The sequence below is a fragment of the Pezoporus wallicus genome, unplaced genomic scaffold, assembly GCF_028554395.1.
Source record: "Pezoporus wallicus isolate ANWC-B61680 ecotype Strahan unplaced genomic scaffold, APGP_CSIRO_Pwel_v1 contig_5261, whole genome shotgun sequence".
In the NCBI taxonomy this organism is placed as follows: Eukaryota; Metazoa; Chordata; class Aves; order Psittaciformes; family Psittacidae; genus Pezoporus; species Pezoporus wallicus.
This window is the reverse complement of record NW_026642423.1, coordinates 5,930,847-5,951,990: the sequence shown is the minus strand read 5'-3', so window position 1 is coordinate 5,951,990 and position 21,144 is coordinate 5,930,847. Positions and strand designations below refer to the sequence as shown.

The window sequence follows — 21,144 nt, the reverse complement described above, 5'->3', positions numbered from 1 at the left end:
CCACACACACACTCCAGGAATCATCTGTATTTGGCGGCATCAAAAGGAGCGTCACCAGCAGGTCAAAGGAGGTGATCCTGCCCCTCTACTCTGCTCTCATGAGACCTCATTTGGAGTATTGTGTGCAGTTCTGGTGTCCTCAACATAAAAAGGACATGGAACTGTTGGAACAAGTCCAGAGAAGGGCCACGAGGATGATCAGGGGACTGGAGCACCTCCTGTATGAAGACAGGCTGAGAAAGTTGGGTCTGTTCAGCCTGGAGAAGAGAAGGCTGCGTGGAGACCTCATAGCAGCCTTCCAGTATCTGAAGGGGGCCTATAGGGATGCTGGAGAGGGACTCTTCATTAGGAACTGTAGTGATAGGACAAGGGGTAATGGGTTAAAACTTAAACAGGGGAAGTTTAGATTGGATATAAGGAGGAAATTCTTTCCTGTTAGGGCGGTGAGGCACTGGAATGGGCTGCCCAGGGAGGTTGTGAATGCTCCATCCCTGGTGGTGTTCAAGGCTGGGTTGGACAGAGCCTTGGGTGACATGGTTTAGTGTGAGGTGTCCCTGTCCAAGGCACTGGGGTTGGAACTTGATGATCTTAAGGTCCTTTCCAACCCTAACTATTCTATGATTCTGTGTTCACTTTCCACCCTCCTTAATTGCCTCAGTGTGTAAAGACTTTACTGGCTGAAAAATGCAAGTGAGGCTCTATAGCACAGAAATCATTGCTTTGCAGTAAAACGAAGGCAAATTATTTACCCGAAGAGGCAATCCTTGGCAATCCTAACAAAGCAGGAAGCAGTTAAATTACTGCAAGAAAAATCAGTTTACCACCTAGTGTTACAGTTCAGTGAACACTTCAAGCAGGCACCAGGGGGAGGAAGAAGCCTCCCTCCACACACTGGCACAGCATGTGCGGGACTGAGCGGTGAACCAGATTGTGAGCACACACTGCTGAAAAATATTGTTTCGGCTAGCTCGGTTCCTTGATGCAGCTCACTGCACAAAGCCGTGTGCTGGCAAAAGAAAAAGGCCATGTAGAGGTGATAACGTGTCCTTTAATGAGTGCCAGTTTAAAGAGGTGCCTGGATGTTGGCTGCAGTTAATCAATTCCATCAGACTGAGCCCAGTTCCACAGCCAGACCCATGGTCTGCCCTGCATCCTGTGCCATGGAGTTCTCTTCACCCCTACTTCCCAAATGGTTTCAGGTCAGCACTTTCATTGATCTGCAGGAGTTGAACAGGCAGAGCTGTAAATAATGAGCAGTTAATCAACTAAGTGCCCTTTTTACTGAAATAAAAAACACAAAAATGACATCAAGATGAGGAAAAAAACCAAAAAACCAGCAAACCAGTGAGTGCATACAGAGACAATCCAAGAGAGCGCTCCCTGGCACACACTTGAGACTGAAGTGGCTCAGAGAACAGCCGTGCTGGCTGTTGAGTCAGACTCTCCAGCGCTTCGGCGCTGACTCACTCCTCGCCAGCTGCCAGCACACCCTGCGCAGTCCATTTAGTACCAACAGCAGTTATTTGTTCAAGTGCATCCAATTCATTGTCAGCCATCAAGCTTTTGCAGTCCTCAGAGCTCTGTCTCTCACTGCCATTCCCTGCTGGCTAACCTGCTGCTGTTACCCCTGGGAAAGGGGTCAGAAAAGTCTCTCAGAGAAGAGAAACTAGAAAGACCTCGAGTCCGAGTCTTCCCTTCTTCCCTCTGCTCCCAGCTCTGGGACAGACACACAACATGCAGGACCAGTGTAATGTGCAGCAATTGAGGCCACAAGGTCCTACAGGCTACCTCTCTGCAGAGGAAGCTACAAGAAGCATGTCCCTGCTTCTCCTTGCTGCACTCTAGGGAGAAAGCTTGCAGTTTTCTTTTCCTTTCCCTAGACCTAGCCTAGGAATGCACCATGCAGCTTGGCTCCTGGGAAATGGTGCTTCTCCAGCGGAAGATGGTAGTCTCCCCCAAAACCTGGAATAGGTCAGAAGAAGGTGTCTGTTAAACACCCTCCAGGGACATCCCAGTGCTGTGTTCCTTTCTTAAGCACTTGCTCTTCAGAGAGCCGCAGACAGGATCCACACCTTGCAGGCTTTGTAAGACCTACGTAAAGGACTTGCTCTTCCAGTTGTCCCTCCCACAGTATCTGCACCTGGGGCACAGCACTGTTATCTCCACCAGCTCTCAGAAACCACATAAGATGCAAGAGCTGGCACACTTAGGATCTACTGAAAAGCTGTTCTAGGCATCCCATTACTTGACATCCCATGCCAGGAAGCAGGCCTGTTGCATGACCAATGAAACTGGAGCACCTGGGACACAAGCTAGCACAAACCCTTGACAAATGCCTGCCCTGCAACAGAAACTGCCCCACCACGTGGCCTCACACCCCAGGAATCTTCCAACCTGAGACACCAGACTGATGCCCAGGAAACCTTTCTCTAATTCCCCTGCTCCCATCTGTTTCCTGTGTGACCATGGCTGTTTTACCCCTAGTCTCTGGTTCTGGCAGTAGAACTGGCTTAAGCTCCTTCCTTCCTCCCACCTCCACAGGGTTAAAGCAAGAAAGAAGTAAACAGTGGCTACTTTGAAACTACTTTGAAAGCTGGTCTCATTGCCATGAGGCTTAGGAAGGTACACCCTCATCTTCTTCAGCTGAGAAAGAGGGATATTACCACCTCCCTATGTTACAAGACATATGAGACAAAGGGTTGGGACAAACATGAAAGATTATGAGATGCTCTGAAGATGAACCCTGCCACATCTTGGATTTGGTAATGATAAACTCCATACCCCTGCTCTACTTGGTGAAACAGGTCAAATAGGTTAAAAATAGTTTAAAAAATGCCAATGAAATCTGTCTGCAGTTTGAGTTAGGCTTCACTTGCCAGTGGGCAAGAGCACACCACTGAACAATTTTCCTATTGACCCAGCTTAATTTTTGAGTAGGCTCCCAGAAAGGGAAGCAAAGAACAAATAATCAGACAACAGGCCAACAGTTACCAAATGGCCAAAATCAAAGAACAGCTTTTATTGGCCAAAATAACCAAGAAACCATTTTCTTTCAATAAACAAAACAATTCCCTAACTCAAACACTGGTAAATCTTTGCTAACAAAATGAGATGCTAACAAACCCACAAACTTTACTTTTCAGTTTCTTCCTCTGGAAATATTCCTCCTAAAGAAATTACATTTGTCTCCTTACCGCCTGCTGTGCCACCAGAAGAATGACAAAACTCTCATTTAGGACAAGAGAACAAACACATTGCAGGGTACCAGTGTGCCCTTTTAGACAAAGGAAAAGAGGCTGTTGGTGTTTGCAAACACTTTACATGCAAAGTGTCTGAAACTAGTAATTCCCTCTTTTCTAAGGATACAAACATTTTACTACACAAACTATAGTTCTGGTGTGTTTCTTTTTTCATCCCAGGACACAGGTACAGTTGTGGCCTATCTAGAGTGTTAAAACTCAGACTCTCCCTGCAGTTTATCTGTTAACATTTCTCTATTCAGAAATCATGGTAGTTAAAAATAAAAATGGCTTACACTGAGTTCTCAAGGCAAATGTTCATACTAAAACTCAGCATTTGCTCATGTCAGTAAAACAAATACCAGCCAGGGAAGGCAGGTCCTTGCTCTCCCTGGTAACAGAAATCTTGGAGGAAGGAAAAAACCTAGAGAAAATGTGCCTGGGGGCAACGCACCAGTTCCAATGGAGAAATTCTCAGTAATATCTTCACTGATTTTTCACTTAAGCGGGATACATTAACAGAAGCCATTAAAAAAAATGTGGTTAATAGTTATGTGAATCTGTTCAACTTAATGACAGAGGTGAAAATTTAACAAAAAGGCAAAAATCTTAAAAAAAAAAGTTTACCTATTTATACACTGTGGTTTGTGAAGCATGACACATATCTGCAGTGAGCAGCGTGCTCTGCACGTGTCTTCTGAGGTGGGTGAGAAGGGGCAGCTGAAGCACACCACTGCTGCAGCAGTGAAACACCACTATGGAACTGGGGAGAATGTATTTCAGCTCACAGGTGTTACTGACTACTATTGCTGCTGTGCACAGAACAGCACCCTGTGTTTTGACAGAGGAACTCCACTGGAAATGGAGAGCCTCCTGCCCTAATCTAGATATAAGTTTACAAAACATTTTGAGGATCTAACATCCGTACTACACCTTTTGTAAGAAAATAGAGAGCAGCTTTTAGCTGCAGTTCTTCTAAACTACTGTAGGAAGACTTTGCTAGCATGCTTCCTAAATTGGCAACCATCTGAGGTAATCGATGATGCTGTTAAAATGAGCATCTTTCATTTCTCTCCACCTGCACCAGGTGTTGCTTCCTTATTGAGTCCTCTGATTGACAAGTCGTAAACCACTTCCTCAATTTTCTTAACATCGTATTTCAGGCCATCGTAACGTTTCCTCAGGGAGTCGTTCTTCAGGTTGAGGAGACGGAAGCCAGAATCCAGCTCGTTGATAAAAGTTGAGATGCGGAGAGGGCGAGAATAGTCACCAGCCGTGACACTGTTCACTGCCAGTCTAGACTATGAGAAGACAACATGCAGGGAGAACATCAGTGGAGGAACCCACCCAAATCACATCCCTAATCCCATCACTTACTTTACCAAATGAAGCAGTTTTGTTCCAGGCAGTCAGATTATTTATCCTTAGATCTACTTTTCTGTTGACCGTGATCCTGGATTTTCAATCAAGTGACTAGCTTAAATCTTAAAATATCAGTGAGGCACCACTCTTGCACACAGAGGGGTGGTTTGCTGAAAGTTCAGATCGAGGCCTTGTGTTTCGTAACTTTCAGGAACAACTTGGGAAGCTTAGAAAACACATTATTTTTCTAGGTCAGTTTCAATCCAAAGCTATGCATGAGTATCTTCCTTACCAGCTCACTGGCGAGAGTTAATACACCAGAGAGATAGTCTTCAATGTCCAGGTGAAAGCCCCGCTCTCGATCAGCTTCAACTAAGATGAAAACCAGAGTGGTAATCAGGTGGTGCTGAACATGAGCAAACCCAGCTAGTTGCAACTGTGTTTGTTCACTGAGCTCATTTAAAATATCAAGATTATGAAATACTATTACAAAAGAAAAGTCAGCCTTTCCCTGCATGTGATGTAATTACTGCCTCTCCTCCACATTTTGATTTAGCGTATCATATGTCCTCAGCTGGACATGCAACAGGTTGTAACTGATCCAACAATAACTGAATTTACATCCATACACCAAAGAGGGTGTATGAGGTCTGGCTCAGTTTTTAGAAATATATTCTGGTTTTGGTTTTGTGGTTTTGGTTTGTTTTTTTTTCAAATCCTTTGCTCTGGGAGCACACAATTCTCTTACAGCATAAGAATTTTATCTGCTTTCCACACTTTTACACACCAAAAAGTGAGAGAACTGAGCTTAATCTCTGCATTACTCTTTCGGTACATTTATGCAATTTGAATTAATAATCTACATGGAAGATTTCTTGGGAAGAAATGAAGTTCTGCTGATTCCCTATACCTCTGAAAGCTATGCCTAAAAAAGTCACAAGGCTTTTCTCTTTGTTAGAATATTAACTTACTCCCAAGTATTTCTGCAACAGCTTCTCGGGTCACTAATGTTTCTGACTCCAAGTAGACTACAAATGCTGCCAGAAACACCAGCCGCTGAAGCACAAACCTCCAGTGCTCATGAAATCTGTTGAAGAAAACACCAAGTCAACATATACGTAAGTAACATCTATTACTGAAGAGCGAGGCAACAAGCATATGTTATGTATATGTATATATGTATAACATTATGTTTTCCACCTTTACACGTAGCACTTTGTGATATTTTTGGCCTATCTAAACAACACCAGCCTAAAGGCATCTCCTTGGTGCTCCAGAACTTCACCCCAGGACACCATGCTGGACGCTGGCATTCCTTCTTCCACCCCTCACACACCTACTCGGTTCATGGAGTTTTTCAGGTTGCCGTGCCCACAAGACAACCATCTTCTCTCCCATCTTCCCTCAGCAGATCTGAGCTGACAAGACTCTCGTCCTTTGAAATGTTCTTGCTAGACACTGTCCCCTTCTGGCAGCAGCAAAACAGAGGTGACAACTTCATTTTGTATCTGCAGTATCAAACAGCCATTTCATGACAGATTTGGAGCTGTTTTCAGACATGCCCCAAACCTAGCAAATTAACTGAAACTAATGGACCAGCAAATGCTCTGCTCCCAGAAACCAGAAGCAGCTCCAACAAAACATCATTCCTAAAGTTTTGGTTTTCTTTTTTTAAAAAATTTCCAGAATGAGAATTAAATACTAGATATTCTTTTAGTGAAATGTTACAAATAGTGTTTGAGCAAAAGTTTTTTTTATCTGTGCTGCTAAAAACCTCACAGTCCTCTACCACAATTTGCTTTTCAAACAGAAAGAAGCATTCAGACCATAAATCTTTAAATCATTCTTCCAAAGTAACAATGCCAACTATGCCCAGGCAATTCTCATTTCCATGTCTGGCTGTGTGTGATCCTGCACACCTGTAATACTGATCAGCAGGAAACTTGGTCTTCAGAGAGTCCAGCTGTATTTTCACTGTACCGAAGTGTTCACGAGCCTTCTGACATTTCTTAGGTACTGAAAAAGAAACAGCGCAACATTCAGTACTTGACAGAGAGCGAGTTTGTGTAAACAGAGAGTTTTCCCGTGTTGGCAGTACTATTTACACTCCTTTGTTGTCCAAGAGAAGTCTACTGACATGTGGAATCAATCTAAGAAATTCTCATTTTCACACCAGAGTCACACAGGTAGAGGAGAAACACTCCTGAGTTCCACGCTGTCTAATCTGCTCTAGTCCTTAGTTTCAAACTTGAGCCAAGATCCCCCAGTGTTATTTAAGAATCACTGCTAATCATTACTACTTCTATGAAACTTACGTCATGGATGAAGAACCCATTCTGTAATGGGCACTGACAGAAGAAAACTCTGCGAAGGTCACAGACCAAAAGGCAATGGGGGATACAAACAGATGGAGGCAGGAATGGATGAACATAAGAGTCAGTGTGCTGTTTCTCTGTGGAACAAAGGCACGTGGTAATACACTGAGCAGGGTGGCAAACGAGCAATGCTGGAGGAGAGATGAGAAGCAGAGATGGAGAAAGGCTGGAAAGGACACTGAGTGCGAGGCCTCATCTGAAGTAGGAGAGGAGCAGTTTTGTCTGAGGGTCTGTAAATATGCAAGAGCTGAGATCATGGGAAAAGTTATCTGAGGGGCAAGGGAGGGAGTCACAAGAGCAGCGACATGGTTAAAGCCCCATGCTATGAGCCCATCCACCCATCCGGAGTGGATGGGATGCGGACTGTGATGCAGAAAGGCGGGCATGCCAGAGATCAGGCATGAGCAGATAATGGGACATTTTAGGTTCTAGCTGTGTGGATGGAGTGAGAGGAAGGAGTGGCCACCTGGGCTGTGCAGGCTTTATAAAGAGAGAAACAAGATGTTCTCTCTTGCAGTGGTTTAGAAGAAAAAGCAGCCACTAGACCACAAGCAATAGGACAGCACTACACACAGCAGCTGGCAGGAGAAAGCGCACACACACACTGGGCAGTGCTGCCAAACAGAAAAGCAACTTTTCTGTCTCAATTTTAAAATCTTGGAATATTTTTTTCTTATGAATAAGACTTAGGTTAGATGAGGTGCAACATCCCTTCAGGAAACTGCTTTTCCTGCTTTCAGAGTGATGTATTTGAAGAAACTGGGTTTCAGCCTGACCAATGGATGTTATACCTCTGCAGAAAAATGGTCCCTTGTTTATGTGCCACCCACTGCCATCTCCTGTTTATTGACACGATTTACAGCCACACTGCTCCTGCAGCACCAAGGCCCTCATCAAACCACTATCTCTTAACTGAGGCCTTCTCAGAAATCCTGGTCACAGCCCAAGGCAGGTAGGTCACCCTGGCAGGCTCTCCTGCACTTGATGTACAGAAGCAAGGGAAAATGTAGAGTCCTGCATCTGGTCAGGAACAACCCCAGGTTCCAGTATAGGTTGGGGAACGACCTGTTAGAGAGCAGGGGAGAGGGACCTGGGGGTCCTAGTGGACGACAGGATGACCATGAGCCAACACCGTGCCCTTGTGGCCAAGAAGGCCAATGGCATCCTGGGGTGTATTAGAAGGGGGGTGGTTAATAGGTCGAGAGAGGTTCTCCTTCCCCTCTACTCTGCCCTGGTGAGACCCCATCTGGAGTATTGTGTCCAGTTCTGGGCCCCTCAGTTCAAGAAGGACAGGAACCTGCTGGAGAGAGTCCAGCGAAGGGCAACAAAGATGATTAAGGGAGTGGAGCATCTCCCTTATGAAGAAAGACTGAGGGAGCTGGGTCTCTATAGTTTGGAGAAGAGGAGACTGAGGGGTGACCTTATTAGTGTATATAAATATATAAAGGGGGAGTGTCATGAGGATGGAGCCAGGCTCCATCAGTGGCAAACAATGATAGGACAAGGGGTAATGGGTACAAACTGGAACACAAGAGGTTCCACTTAAACTTGAGAAGAAACTTCTTCTCAGTGAGGGTGACAGAACACTGGAACAGGCTGCCCAGGGAGGTTGTGGAGTCTCCTTCCCTGGAGACATTCAAAACCCGCCTGGACACATTCCTGTGTAACATTATCTAGGTGTTCCTGCTCCGGCAGGGGGATTGGACTAGATGATCTTTTGAGGTCCCTTCCAATCTCTAGCATACTGTGATACTGTGAAGCTAAGATTAAATAAGATGCATAGAAGCTAAATCAGAAAGTTCTGATGGATGATTTCTATCAAACAAGCCCTACCAGAGTCACTTAAGTATACTTAAAAAGCTTCTTTCAATTAATAATGCACAACTTCTATTTAAAAAAAAACAACAACAAAAAAACAAACAAAAAAGGGGGGCGGGTGGGGGGGGGCACTTAAAAAGAAAAGCTTCAGGATGCAGAAGGTGAAAGTGCTCTGTGTGACAGCCAGAATGAAAGAGACGTGTGAAGCTCACTGACAGCCAGCCTTTGAGCACCATCCTCAAACTGTGATGTCTGCCTCAGCTGTGTCAACCATTACCTAGCATTTGACGACAAAGTTCTGCCAAAGGAACCTGTGACAAAAATAAGCAGTCTTTACAGGAAAGTTTCTGACAAGCGCTCAGTGATACACACATAGCCTCCCAACTTCAAGCTATCCTCTTGCCTCCTTGGATACCACCACTGATGTTTGGCTAAACTTGACATAATGTAGTTCAAGAGCAAAGACATATTAAGCTGACTTTCAGCCTCTGAAGACCCTATCTGTCACTCAGATTCATGTCAGCTAACAGCAGGCTGCAGCACACCCTGCCCTGAACAGCTCTCCCTGCAGTTCTCAAATTCCATTTTGGACAGGGAACAGAGGAAGCTGAAGGAGATCCTCTAACCCTGTTCCAGAGGATGATGGCCTGAGGCTCTGCTGGTTTTCCTTCCCTTCCCCACAGCTAAATAAAGACTACAACTGCAAGTGTGTATCCCACAGCAAAGCACAGTCTCACGCTCAGTGTAGAGAACACAGTCAAGTCAGCACCACCAAACAGCTGTTGTCTGCGGGTAGGTGTCTGCCCTGCAGTAAAAGAGGTTAGATGAAAACTCAATGAAAACAGATTTAACTAGGAGGTATTTTAAGCTCCTGGAGAACAGAGGAAAGGCACTGGGAGGGCGAGACAATGTTTCAAATACCAACTAACCCATATTTCTATTAATGGAGCTCACTCCATCCCCTACCCTTCTCTTTAGCAGGAGGGACTGCTCAGCCTGGTACAAATCCCTTCCCTGTTTTCAGTAGTTCTCTGTCGCCTCCTTGAGTTTTCATCACTCTGTTTCAACTGATGATGGAACAGGAATTATAAACGACCAACCAACAGGCTGGGGAAGAAAGCTGACTCCCAGGTGACAGGGTACAAGAAGCCCTACAGCCTCTCTTGGCAGCAGCACCAGCTTCAACCAGCCACAGCAACACAGCTGCAGCCACCCAGCATCATTCACTACTCTGTCACCCGGGAACTTGTAGTAGTTAATAGTATTCTTGCTTTTTTATTAGTTTCCAGTTTATTATTTAATATTTTAATAGCTCAATATAGATTATTGATAGGATTCATGGTTTTTCTTATATCTTGGAATAAATAAATATAAACCTGTTTGCTGATGACACCAAGCTGTGTGGTTCGGTTGATACCCTGGAGGGAAGGAATGCCATCTAGAGAGACCTTGACATGCTTGTGAGGTGGGCTGATGCCAACCTCATGAAGTTTAACCATGCCAAGTGCAAGGTCCTACACCTGGGTCGGAGCAATCCCAGGCACAGCTACAGGTTGGGCAGAGAAGAGATTCAGAGCAGCCCTGCAGAGAAGGACTTGGGGGTGTTGGTTGATGAGAAAATGAACATGAGCCGGCTTCAGTGTGCGCTCACAGCCCAGAAAGCCAACCGTATCCTGGGCTGCATCACAAGGAGCGTGACCAGCAGGTCGAAGGAGGTGATCCTGCCCCTCTACTCTGCTCTTGTGAGACCTCATTTGGAGTATTGCGTGCAGTTCTGGGGTCCTCAACATAAAAAGGACATGGAACTGTTGGAACAAGTCCAGAGAAGGGCCACGAGGATGATCAGGGGACTGGAGCACCTCCCGTATGAAGATAGGCTGAGAAAGTTGGGGCTGTTCAGCCTGGAGAAGAGAAGGCTGCGTGGAGACCTCATAGCAGCTTTCCAGTATCTGGAGGGGGCCTATAGGGATGCTGGGGAGGGACTCTTCATTAGGGACTGCAGTGACAGGACAAGGGGTAATGGGTTAAAACTTAAACAGGGGAAGTTTAGATTGGCTATAAGAAGGAAATTCTTTCCTGTTAGGGTGGTGAGGCACTGGAATAGGCTGCCCAGGGAGGTTGTGAATGCTCCATCCCTGGCAGTGTTCAAGACCAGGCTGGACAAGGCCTTGGGTGATATGGTTTAGTGTGACGTGTCCCTGCCCATGACAGGGGGGTTGGAACTTGATGATCTTAAGGTCCTTTCCAACCCTAACTATTCTATGATTCTATGAAAAGTCTTGATACTACAAAGTCTCGCAAGAACTCTTTTGCAATGAATAATCCTCTCATAGCTACAAGTCATTGTTTATCCCTTTTTAATCTACTAAGGAAGTATCATTTCAGTTTCTTAGTCAAATTTTGGTACTGACTCAATGAGATGCTGTTGAAAAGCCACACAGACATTTAAGCACACTATGCTGCAGAACTACAACCACAACCAAATAAAACTGCAATCTAAATACGTGACATCTGACAAGCGCTACTTACCCCTCAAACAATCCTTCTGCTAACTGACATTGTATTATTTTGCTGTTAATCTTTCTTGATTTGCTTTATTGTTCTTCTAAATGATGAGAAACAGACAGGTCTATTATCATGAGCTAATGCCTAACCTACTAGGCATGTATTTGTTATCTTTGGTATTACAAGAATTATAAGATTAGGCTTTTTTTCTGGTGTTCACTTTTAACTCTTCTAAATCTGTTCTCAGACTCTGCAAGTTCCAGGACCAGCTCTCTCCCCTCAAAAAAGATCAATGGAAAATACACTGAGCCAGACAAAGGTCTCCACTATTCAATGCTGGAAAGCAATCCCTGAAGTTGATACCCACACAAAACAACATCCACAGGTTTTCCAGCTTAGAAAACTGAGTTTATGCTTGTGTAAATTAACCAATGATCAGCTGTAATCTTTACCACAGACAGATTCCCTAAGCAGGTGGGAGCTTCACTTGCCAGCAGAGGTCAAACCTCAGGAGTTGCATGTTGCTAAGCACATACCCTCTCAGGGGCCAGAGAAATCCCAGGCCACCAGCAGGCCATCAGGCTGGTAACAACCACTCAGCTCTGCAGGTGAATAAAGCAGCACCTGCTGAGGTTTATTCTTCTATTCACCTTCAGAGAGTGCCTTGACAGATTTCTCCTCTTCCTAAACCTTTCTCAAGAGTTTCCAGGAAAGTCAGGATGGTTCTGTCTTCTCAGGAGATGTTCGCTGACTTGAAAAAAATAACTTTTAAGTCATATATTTAAGGAAAAAAACCCTGTTTATTCCAGTAGTTTTGCCAGTGAGTTGAAGAGTGGGGATGGAGGAAGCAGAAAGAGCACATCTGGCACCTAGGTCTGTAGTGCTGTTCTTGTGCCCTGCAGGAATCAGTCTGGCCCAGAAACATTATGTCAAAAATCTTACACAAGTTTGGACTGAAAGCAAGGAATGAGGCTCCTTACAACCCAAACCTCAAAACCAGCAGAACAATTCCCTCATGTATGGCAAATGTACATCAAGGACAACTACTGCTTTATTGCTGGTCTTTGCAAATTCCCCTTAGATTTTACAGCACTGGGCAGATTTTACATACACACAGAGTCAGTCTCATACAAACCAGACTGGAGACCCCCTTTCCCTCACTATCCTGAGCACTCCCAGAGCATTCAGGATCACAGCTTATTGGGGGATAGGGTGAAGAGGTGAGGAAGGCAATACAAAGGCCACCAGTTGATGGTAAAATTACGAGAACATAAAAATCCATGTGCACATCGCTTTAAGGCAATCCTACATAGGAGCCAATGCAACGGCCCAGAAAGCGAACACCTCTAAGAAAAGCACGCTCTCCGGCACCGAGACAGCGACACAGCTGACAAGGGAGGGGGGAAAGGGAAAAAGCGGCTCTCCCTGGGGATGCAATGGCAGCTTTTCTACTCGCATGGCTCGAGAACTCCCAGCTGCGCCCTTTTCCAGCCCCTGGGAAGCCCACTCAGGACACCCCGCGAGCGACCACACGAAGCCTGGGAGAGGGGCGCCCGTGACAGAGGGACCCGCTCGCCTCGAAGGGCACTTCCCGCCCCCCAGCGGCTGAGGGCGGCCGTGCGGGACTCACTGTCCTGGAAGCCGGTTCCCTGGTGCACGCCCTGCAGCAGCGTGAGGATCTCCCGGGCCGTCTGCTCCAGCGCCTGCACCACCTTCCGGATCTCCTGCGGGGACAGGCAGCGTCACGGGAGCACCGGACGCCCCCGGCCCGCCCCCGGCCCGCCCCCCGCGCGCCCGGCCCCGCGCGCACCTCGCGGATGTCCTGGTCGGCGGTGAGGACGCCCTGCAGCGCGATGAACATGTCGCTCACCGACATAGCGCCCGTCCGCCGCCTCCCGCCGCTGGGGCCTCCCGCCAACGCAGGGGACCTGCTATGCCGTTGGCGCAGGGGCTGTCCCTCGCTGAGCCTGACCGCGCCGTGCCGGGCTGTCTAGCGCAGCGCCTGAGCGGCTGAAGGGGACAGCGCTGTCCGTGTTTCAAGCCCCTCTCCAGAAGGCCGCCGTTGCCGTGTGGGAGTTGCCAGGCGACGTCATGCGGGCGGGGGCCGATCCGCAGCGCCGCGCACCGTTGCTAGGAGACAGCGCGCCGCTGTTGTGCACCTGCGCGCCCTCGCCGCCGCGCGACACCGCGTGCGAGGGTAGTGACGTCCTTCCGGCGGCGAGGGGGGTAGCATGGCGGCGGTGGCTCCGGCCCCGAGCCCGTCGTTCCTGGCCTTGGAGCCGCAGCTGCAGCGCGAGTTCCAGCAGAAGGTGCAACGGGTCCGCAAGAGCCGTGCGGCCAAGGTGAGCGGGGCGGAGGCGGGCGCGGGGCGGGGGCGGCCCGGCGGGGCAGGTCATGTCGTGGCCTGACGCACTGCTGTGTTCCGCAGGAGGAGCTGACGCCGGGCGTGGTGTACATTGGGCACCTCCCGCGGGGGCTCTGCGAGCCGCAGATGTACCAGTATTTCGAGCAGTTCGGGACGGTGACGCGGCTCCGCCTCTCCCGGAGCAAGAAGGTAACGCGCCTCGGGGAGCTGTGCCTCTCTCGGGCAGCTGGGCACCGCCGCTGCAGTTCCATGAGCGGGCAGAGGGGGGCTCCGTGCTCGGGTTGGTCGTCTCCGGAGTAATGGTTCCGAAACGGGACCCGGGCTGGTGGCGCGTGCGGCTTTCGTTGTTTCTGCGCTGCGGACAGGCGGTTTCAGCGGTACTTGATGTAGTCCCATTTTTTCTGTGAGTAAGTACACTTGCGTGGGAAGTGCTGCCAAGGTACACTAGTTCAAGCTGCAACGTGGAATGTGATGGGAAAGACTCCGGTTTAGCTTTCGTGGTGTTTTATGCTCAGTAAGTTTAACTTCTTCTAATTTCTGGGTCTGTCATCGTATCATAATATTGCTAGGTGACCTTGGTGACAATCACAGAATGACAATGATACAGGGCAGCTTTTTTGTAAATAGGTATTGACGAACAGTTTGTTTCATATGCATATGCTGATTTAGGATTAAATCCGGTGCTTTAAAGTGGAAGAAGGTAGATTTAGATTAGATATCAGGAAGAAGCTCTCCACTATGAGGGAGGCGAGGCACTGGCGGAGCTGTGGCTGCCACATCCCTGGCAGTGTTCAAGGCCAGGCTGGACAGGGCTTGGAGCAACCTGGTCTAGTGGGAAACGTCCTTGCATCTTTCTGAAGTTACTTGTGGTCAGCTGAGAATGGGTTGCGACAGTTCTTCAGTTATTAAAACATTGGCTCATATTTCTTTCTGTCATTGTTCACAGACTGGAAATAGCAAAGGCTATGGATTTATAGAGTTTGAGTCTGACGACGTGGCCAAAATTGTTGCAGACACAATGAACAACTACCTGTTTTCCGAAAGACTGCTGAAGTGTAAGTATAAGCTGAAATGTAAGGTGATTTTCTGCGGGGCTGAGTTTTTCTTCTTTCTCTGCATGTGTATAGAACACAGGCTTTTGGTCACTGCTACTGTTTTGCTCAAGGCTGATAATGCTCATTGTGTAATTTTGCAACACAATCTGAGGGAGTGGTGGGTTTTTCTGCAGAGACAGTTGCTGTAATGTGGAAATTCCTTATAATTTGTAACTGTGTCGGTGTAGTTAGACACAAGAGGCTTTTTTAATTAAAATATTAATCGACTTAGGGAGTTCGTCAGGCATGGTGACAGTAACACTTGGGTTATGCGATACATATGCAGCAACTTTTGGAAAACAAGTTTATTTGACTGTTTTCTGGGTGAAAATAAAAACGTGCTCTTTCCATCCATCCGTCCCCAGTCTCTTACTGGTGGGTATTCAGTTACTTTCCATGTTCTGTATTCACAAAACATGGTACAAGTGCTCTGCAGTAGGAGTGGATGATGTTATAATGAGGGCTAGTCAGGGTTATGTGGGTGCGTGTGGTAAGCAGGGTAGCTCTGCTCTAACCTGATGCCATATGTTCATGGTACAGGTCAGTTCATAGCTCCTGAAAGGGTCCATGAAAACCTCTTCAAAAACAGCAACAAGATATTCTGGAAGCCGTCCCAGCCTGCGGTCAGGCGGTACAATAGGATACGTTCACTTGTTCAGAAGGCAAAGATGACAAAGCGGTTGCTGCGGAAGGAGAAACTCTTACGGAAGAGGCTGGCTGAAAAGGGGCTCGATTACGACTTCCCAGGATTTGTAAGTTGGGCATCGTTTCAGTGAGTGTTTTATGCACATCATGTTTGCTGTGCTCAGTACAACAAAACCACATGTTTTGTGTAGAACTGATAAAAGGGCTGGAGCACCAGGGAGATGTTCTTGTGCTAAGAACTGTATAAGAGCTCCTGGAAAGTACTGTAGTGGTCTTGCTGGGTTGTACCCTGTGTGTGGGTTTACTTTTAGAGAAGCAAATAACAGCAAGGGGAAGACATTCCTTTTATTCTGGTAATACGAACAGTTCAATGTTCTGTGATTTTACTGTTTGACTGCAAACCACAGCAGAGTGACAGCGCTTAGCCCAAGCCCTGTGGGATGCTTTGGCAGTGTTGGCATTTGATGGCAGGTCCATCCCCAGACCCTGCCTACCCCAGCCAAGCATAGTGCTGGTTTGCAGAGTGCTTGGGTGAGGTACTTCTATTTTAAGCAGTGCTGTTAACATGGTATTATTTTAAATTCACATTAGCAGCTTTTCTTATGTTGTTTGGGTAGTTTTGTTCAAACCAGTTCACCCCTGCAGCACTGTCAGTCATTTTATTCATTGAAACCTAATTGCTGTAGCAAATTTGTAGTTACGAAGCCCATAGACTGTTAAGTGACTGTTTGTGTCTTCACACAAGGGTGTTTGTAGTGACCCACACCTGAAGTGTCTTGCTTCCTAGGTTGCACAGGAGCATTCCTTAAAGAGAAAGAAAGTTAAAGCATCCAAGGAGTCAGAAGTTGACATTTCTTTGAGCAGCCAGGTAAGACCCCACAGTCCTTGTGGTGCCCAGCACCGTGCTCCGCCATTCACACTTGGGTAAATGTTTCAAGTCTGCAGCTGGTATCTTCGTATTAATTTCAACACCTGAAAACCTTGACATTGTTTGCTTGATTTTTGTGTCAAAAGTAGCTGCTTCTGGATGTATTAACACTCCTGAACTGGGGAGGGTGGTTGGATCTTCTCAGTTCTTTCTCCCATGGGAACATTTAGCAGCAAAGGATTCTTCTCAGCATATTGTAACTAGCAGTGCTTATCCCAGTGTGCGTCCAGGCACCCTGCTATTCAGCAATAACTTGAAGCTACAGAAACACAGGGTGCTGGGGGCAGTCACCTCTACACCCTGTATGCCCGTGCTTTAAACTGGTACAAAGTCTCTCTTTGCTGGCATCCTTCTGTTGGTCTGTGCTATGTTATAGTATGAACCTGTTTTGACCAAAAGGAAGTTGAACCATTAACACAGTGTAGTGCTGTCAGTCCCCGTTTGCATGCTGCACTGTCCCTTCTCCCTCATGCTCTCCAGGCGTGGTATTCCAGTATATTGAAAACTAATGCCAGCTAGAAGTAGCAGTAAGATGAAAGCTGAGGTCATCAGGACTGAGATTTGGGATAGTGGCAGTCTAAACTGCCTGTAAAGTATTGCCATTTCTGTTTCGTTTCATCATTGTTGTGAATTTGGCTTTGTGTTGGTTTTTTTTTTAATGTTGCTGGATTTATTTGTGGTAATTGGGACGGGACTGGTTGTGAGTGCAACAGCATAACTCCTACATTCAGACAACTAAGTTCTGGGAACTTACCGAGGTATTGAAACTGGAATGTTTTGGCTCTGCTGTGGGCTTGAACGTAGCATTTCTGTTTGTTTGGTTGTGAGTTTCTTTTTCCCGTTTCTTTTCTTCTTGGTGCTTTGAGTCAGGAAATACGAAGTTTAGAAAGCAAATGTGCAAATTGGCATGTTAGAAGATGTGAATTACTTTAATTTGCCTTTCGCATATACCTTTTGAAGTTGATGCTTTTGTCTGAAGGAATAATGTCTGCAAAAATAGCTGCTTATAAAAGGAAAACCGTTTTCCCTAATGTTGAAGTTGTTAAGGAGAGCTGGACTGAGGTGCCTTGTGGAGACTCTCTCAGGCTTTGCAGTGAATTATGTTTTTTTGATCTCCTCAGGATCCTACCCCAGTCTGTACTCCAACAGTGCTCGAGCGCCGGAGAGCTGATCAGGTGGACGGTGATGCAGAGGACAATGAAATAACTCTCAAACTGCCCCCTGCCAGTACTAAGAATAGTGTGCCAAGAACAAAGAAGCAGCCAAGAAAAAGACCAAACCTGAAGAAACAGAAATAGACTTAAAATTTGGGTGGCTGTAGCCACGTTTTTTCTCATCTCAGAGTGGTTGAGTTGGTGTTTCTAAAGGTTCTGCTGCCCTGGTTTGGTTTGCCTTGACTAGACTGTTTCCGTCTTTCCTAGGCAAAGGATCCATTTACAAGTCCTCTCCCTCCTGTTTATCTGTCATCGGACCCATGGTCTCCTCTGCCTTTGAAGATGTTTTTGACTTTGTGCTCACAAGTGCCCATGCTGTGACATGCCTACAGTCAAGCCAGAACCTTCAGCTAATTCTTTAACTTGTCTCTAGCACTAGCTGTATTGAAACAATCTGAGGCTGTCCAGGCAGAGCTTGCTGATGCGGGCTCTATCTTACATTTGTAATTAATTATGGGTTATAAAAACCAAAAAGAAATTAACCATTTTTCAGCTGCATTGGCTCTTGGTAGTGGTTCTTCTGCTTAATTGAATGTCTGCTTTTCTTATGAGTTCTCACATATTTACCCAAGTAGAGGGTAAAGGTTTTGGTTTTTTCCTAAGGAAGCCATCCCTTAAATTTCATCTGCTGTTTGTGCTCAGTCAAGATCTGCCTCTACTGTCCAGGGCAGAGGCAGAACACAAGCTGCCTGAGTGAGACAGTGCCTTTCAGCCCTGCTTTCAGCAATGCCTGAGAAACTTGGCCTTTGCCAAGGTGTGGGGTGGTTGCAGAAGTCTTGGAAAGCTGGGATTAGGAAGGTGGTGAGAAGAGGCAGAGGAAGATGTCTGCAGTCACTCGCATTCAAGATTCCCATTCCTTTCCCTATGCAGGCAAAATATTTGTGTTTGAGTAAACCCTGCTGGGGAAGATGCAGGGTGGCTGCTCTTTTGGCTGGTGGCTTAGCCAGAGTCACAGGTATGCTTTCATTCCTCAGTTGTGTAAAAGGCATTTCACTTTGCCAAGGTCCTAGTCATGCACTGTCGTGTTGCTTTACCTCTGGGCTGAGCAGGCAAAGGTAACTTGCTGATTCTGTGGGGCTTTGTCTGCCATAAGTGTGCCATTGCCTGGTTGAGAAAATGTTCAAGGACTTGCAAAGTGCAGCTGCTTTTAGAGGTACTTGTTGCTGAGCTGCAGAGACAAACCAAAGGTGACAACTAGCTTATGTACAGCTGTCCTCGGAGCAAGGCTGAGAATGCGCATCGGTAATCAGAGCAGTATGGGGTTTATTATTTCTGCTGTCCTTTGGGCTCTGCAGCACCTTGTCCCTGTATTTTAGTGTCACTGCCTGCATCTTCTTGTTCAAAGGTGATAAGCACATTGCAGTATTGTAATAAGCCTCTGGATGGGTGAGACACAAATGGGGTGACAGGTTTTTGTCGTCAGTTGTACGAGTTCAGAGAATTGAGTGTAACTTTGTTGTGCATCAAGATTTATCCCTGTTCCAACATAATCTGTCACAGCTGACTGCAGATAGTCTTGTTTGAAAATGCATCTTTACTGTGCAGTTAGAATTTGGATTTTATTGCAAATGTGAACTTACAGAAATTCCAGTTTGCATTTTGTGGTATGTACTTAGCCTTGACCTTTGCTTGTCTGAGTTGAAATGTTCTCTACTGCTCTTGGCTGAAGGTCAGACTTGGCAGAAGGCTTCAGAGGAAAGCCCAGGTAATAATAACTGGCTGCTCAGGTAGGCAGCTGGCACTAGTTCCTTGGCTATTTTGAGATGAGGGCTCCTGGCAGAGGAGAAGAAATCTGAACCATTGGCCTGGCTAATTCTGTCCTGCTTGGCCTGATCACTTGAATAATCATGTGATTGTAATGACATTTGCTCAGTAACTCAGATTAGATCATTCTCCTTTGTTGCTCTAAACTGTTGAGGAAGCCACCTGGATGAGAGCATCTGCATCAAATGCATGTCACCTTGAGCATGCCAGGGAGATCTTTTGGCCAGCCGCATGGTCACTGACTCTCCTTGCCTTTTAATAGCAGTGTTGCTGTCTACATCTGCAGGCTTTGTTCTTGTTTAATATGAAACAGACAGAGTTCGTACCTGAGACCCCTGGAAAATACATCCTCAGCTAAGCCTTGAGATAAACATAATCAGAGTGGTTGGCAGGAGTTGCTTATTGGGTAGTAACTGACATGCAGCTTTGAAAAAACTTTTTTACTTTGACTTCGTACAGCAGCAGGAGAGAAACAAAATGCATCTGCCCAGGGTGGGCAGTTTTCCTTCAAAATCCCTATTCCTAACTTTGTGTTGTGCCAATACAGATGGCTTTTCGGTCCAGATAAACTGGAACGTGGCTGCACTTCTGCCTGCGGCTGTATCTCCCGGGTGCAGCCTGACAGCAGGGGGCAGCACACTTCAGTTGTATGGAGAAACGCAGGACAAGGTCTCCTGGAAAATGACCTCCCGGATTTATACAGAAACTTGTCTAGTCCCGGCAAGTGTGGAGTGACTGGCTGCACTGGTGTGACTAATGCATCTCTGAAGTGATTTAAGAGTATGAGAGAAACCTGAATATGTATCTTAATCAAATCTGCCTGTTTCTTTGGTGCTGCTACAAATATTCCTTTCAAGGCTGTTGAGTTAAAGCTGCTCTTAACCAAACCTGATTTATCTAGAGTAACTTACCTAGTGCAGTTCCAGGTTCACTGAAACTTAAGCAGCTCCATTCCCATACTTTCCATTCCAGTCCTTTGTCTTGCATTTTGAACCTGGAGTTGCTTTCTTCCTACTCTGCTTCTGTCACTGCGTTACTCTGTCCACTGTTCTGCCCCTGCCTGGGAGCCTGTGTCTGCTTGCAGCTTTCTTCTGTGTTTGTGGCTACTTTTCATGCTGCTGGCTGTGCCTGGGCTATATTGTCCAGCTGCAAGAGCTGCCAGGGACTTCCCTTCTATATGTCCCTTGTAAAGGTTTGTGCCTTTACGCTGGCACCCTGCTTGCTGTTTGCTCTCCATATTCACATGGCAGTTCAAGACCTTGATGGGTCTTCCTTTAATTGAGATCAGCTTAGATGGCAAAGCAAGGAAGCACAATTCTGTGTTGCTTGAGTAAAGCACAGTAATATGCAGGCTACAGCAAGGAACTCTCAGCAGAAGGGAAGCTGTTCTTGGAGACAATTTCTGTTTTTAGGCTGCCTGTGTTATTAATATACTGCTTGTCCTGGGAGCTGTACATAAGCAGAAATTCAGACACCTGATACTTGCCAAACATACTTTCCGTAGCAAGTGGGCAGACATGCTGTGTCATGAGTTCTTAGTCCTTGCACTGATTTTTATTTCTCAGCTCTCCAGTCGTTTTTTCATTCATATGGGACAAACCCAAATCTCCTGGCCACTGTTTTGGGGGCAGGCTATGAGGTGTTTTTACTGGGACACTAGGAGTGCTGGGGCTTTGATTTCAAGGCATGACTTGCGTTTCTGTAATAAGTGACTGGAACTGGTTCACTGCACACCTATGTATGTAGGACTGTTTTCGAGCTTCAGGCATGCCTAGGTGCCAGCACAGTCTGTTAATCTACGCTCATTTATTCTGATTTCTCTCTTTTGCAGAGAG

General features: G+C 46.4%; 2 protein-coding genes across 2 annotated transcripts; one reads left to right on the top strand and one right to left on the bottom strand.

The window, feature by feature from the left end:
* Positions 1-3,867: 3,867 nt before the first annotated feature.
* Positions 3,868-13,194, bottom strand: TSN (translin). Its single transcript, XM_057430131.1, has 6 exons — positions 13,110-13,194; positions 12,930-13,023; positions 6,521-6,617; positions 5,573-5,688; positions 4,894-4,973; positions 3,868-4,540 (listed from the first exon to the last, which is right to left on the bottom strand). The coding sequence occupies exons 1-6, from the start codon at positions 13,173-13,175 to the stop codon at positions 4,304-4,306; spliced, it is 690 nt and encodes a 229-aa protein (XP_057286114.1). The 5' UTR covers positions 13,176-13,194; the 3' UTR covers positions 3,868-4,303.
* Positions 13,195-13,520: 326 nt separating this feature from the next.
* Positions 13,521-18,041, top strand: NIFK (nucleolar protein interacting with the FHA domain of MKI67). The gene is given in 7 exon segments (XM_057430130.1): positions 13,521-13,641; positions 13,728-13,853; positions 14,611-14,719; positions 15,299-15,510; positions 16,191-16,271; positions 17,453-17,603; positions 17,606-18,041. Coding segments are annotated over 7 exon segments (837 nt in total). The 5' UTR covers positions 13,521-13,530; the 3' UTR covers positions 17,653-18,041.
* Positions 18,042-21,144: the final 3,103 nt, after the last annotated feature.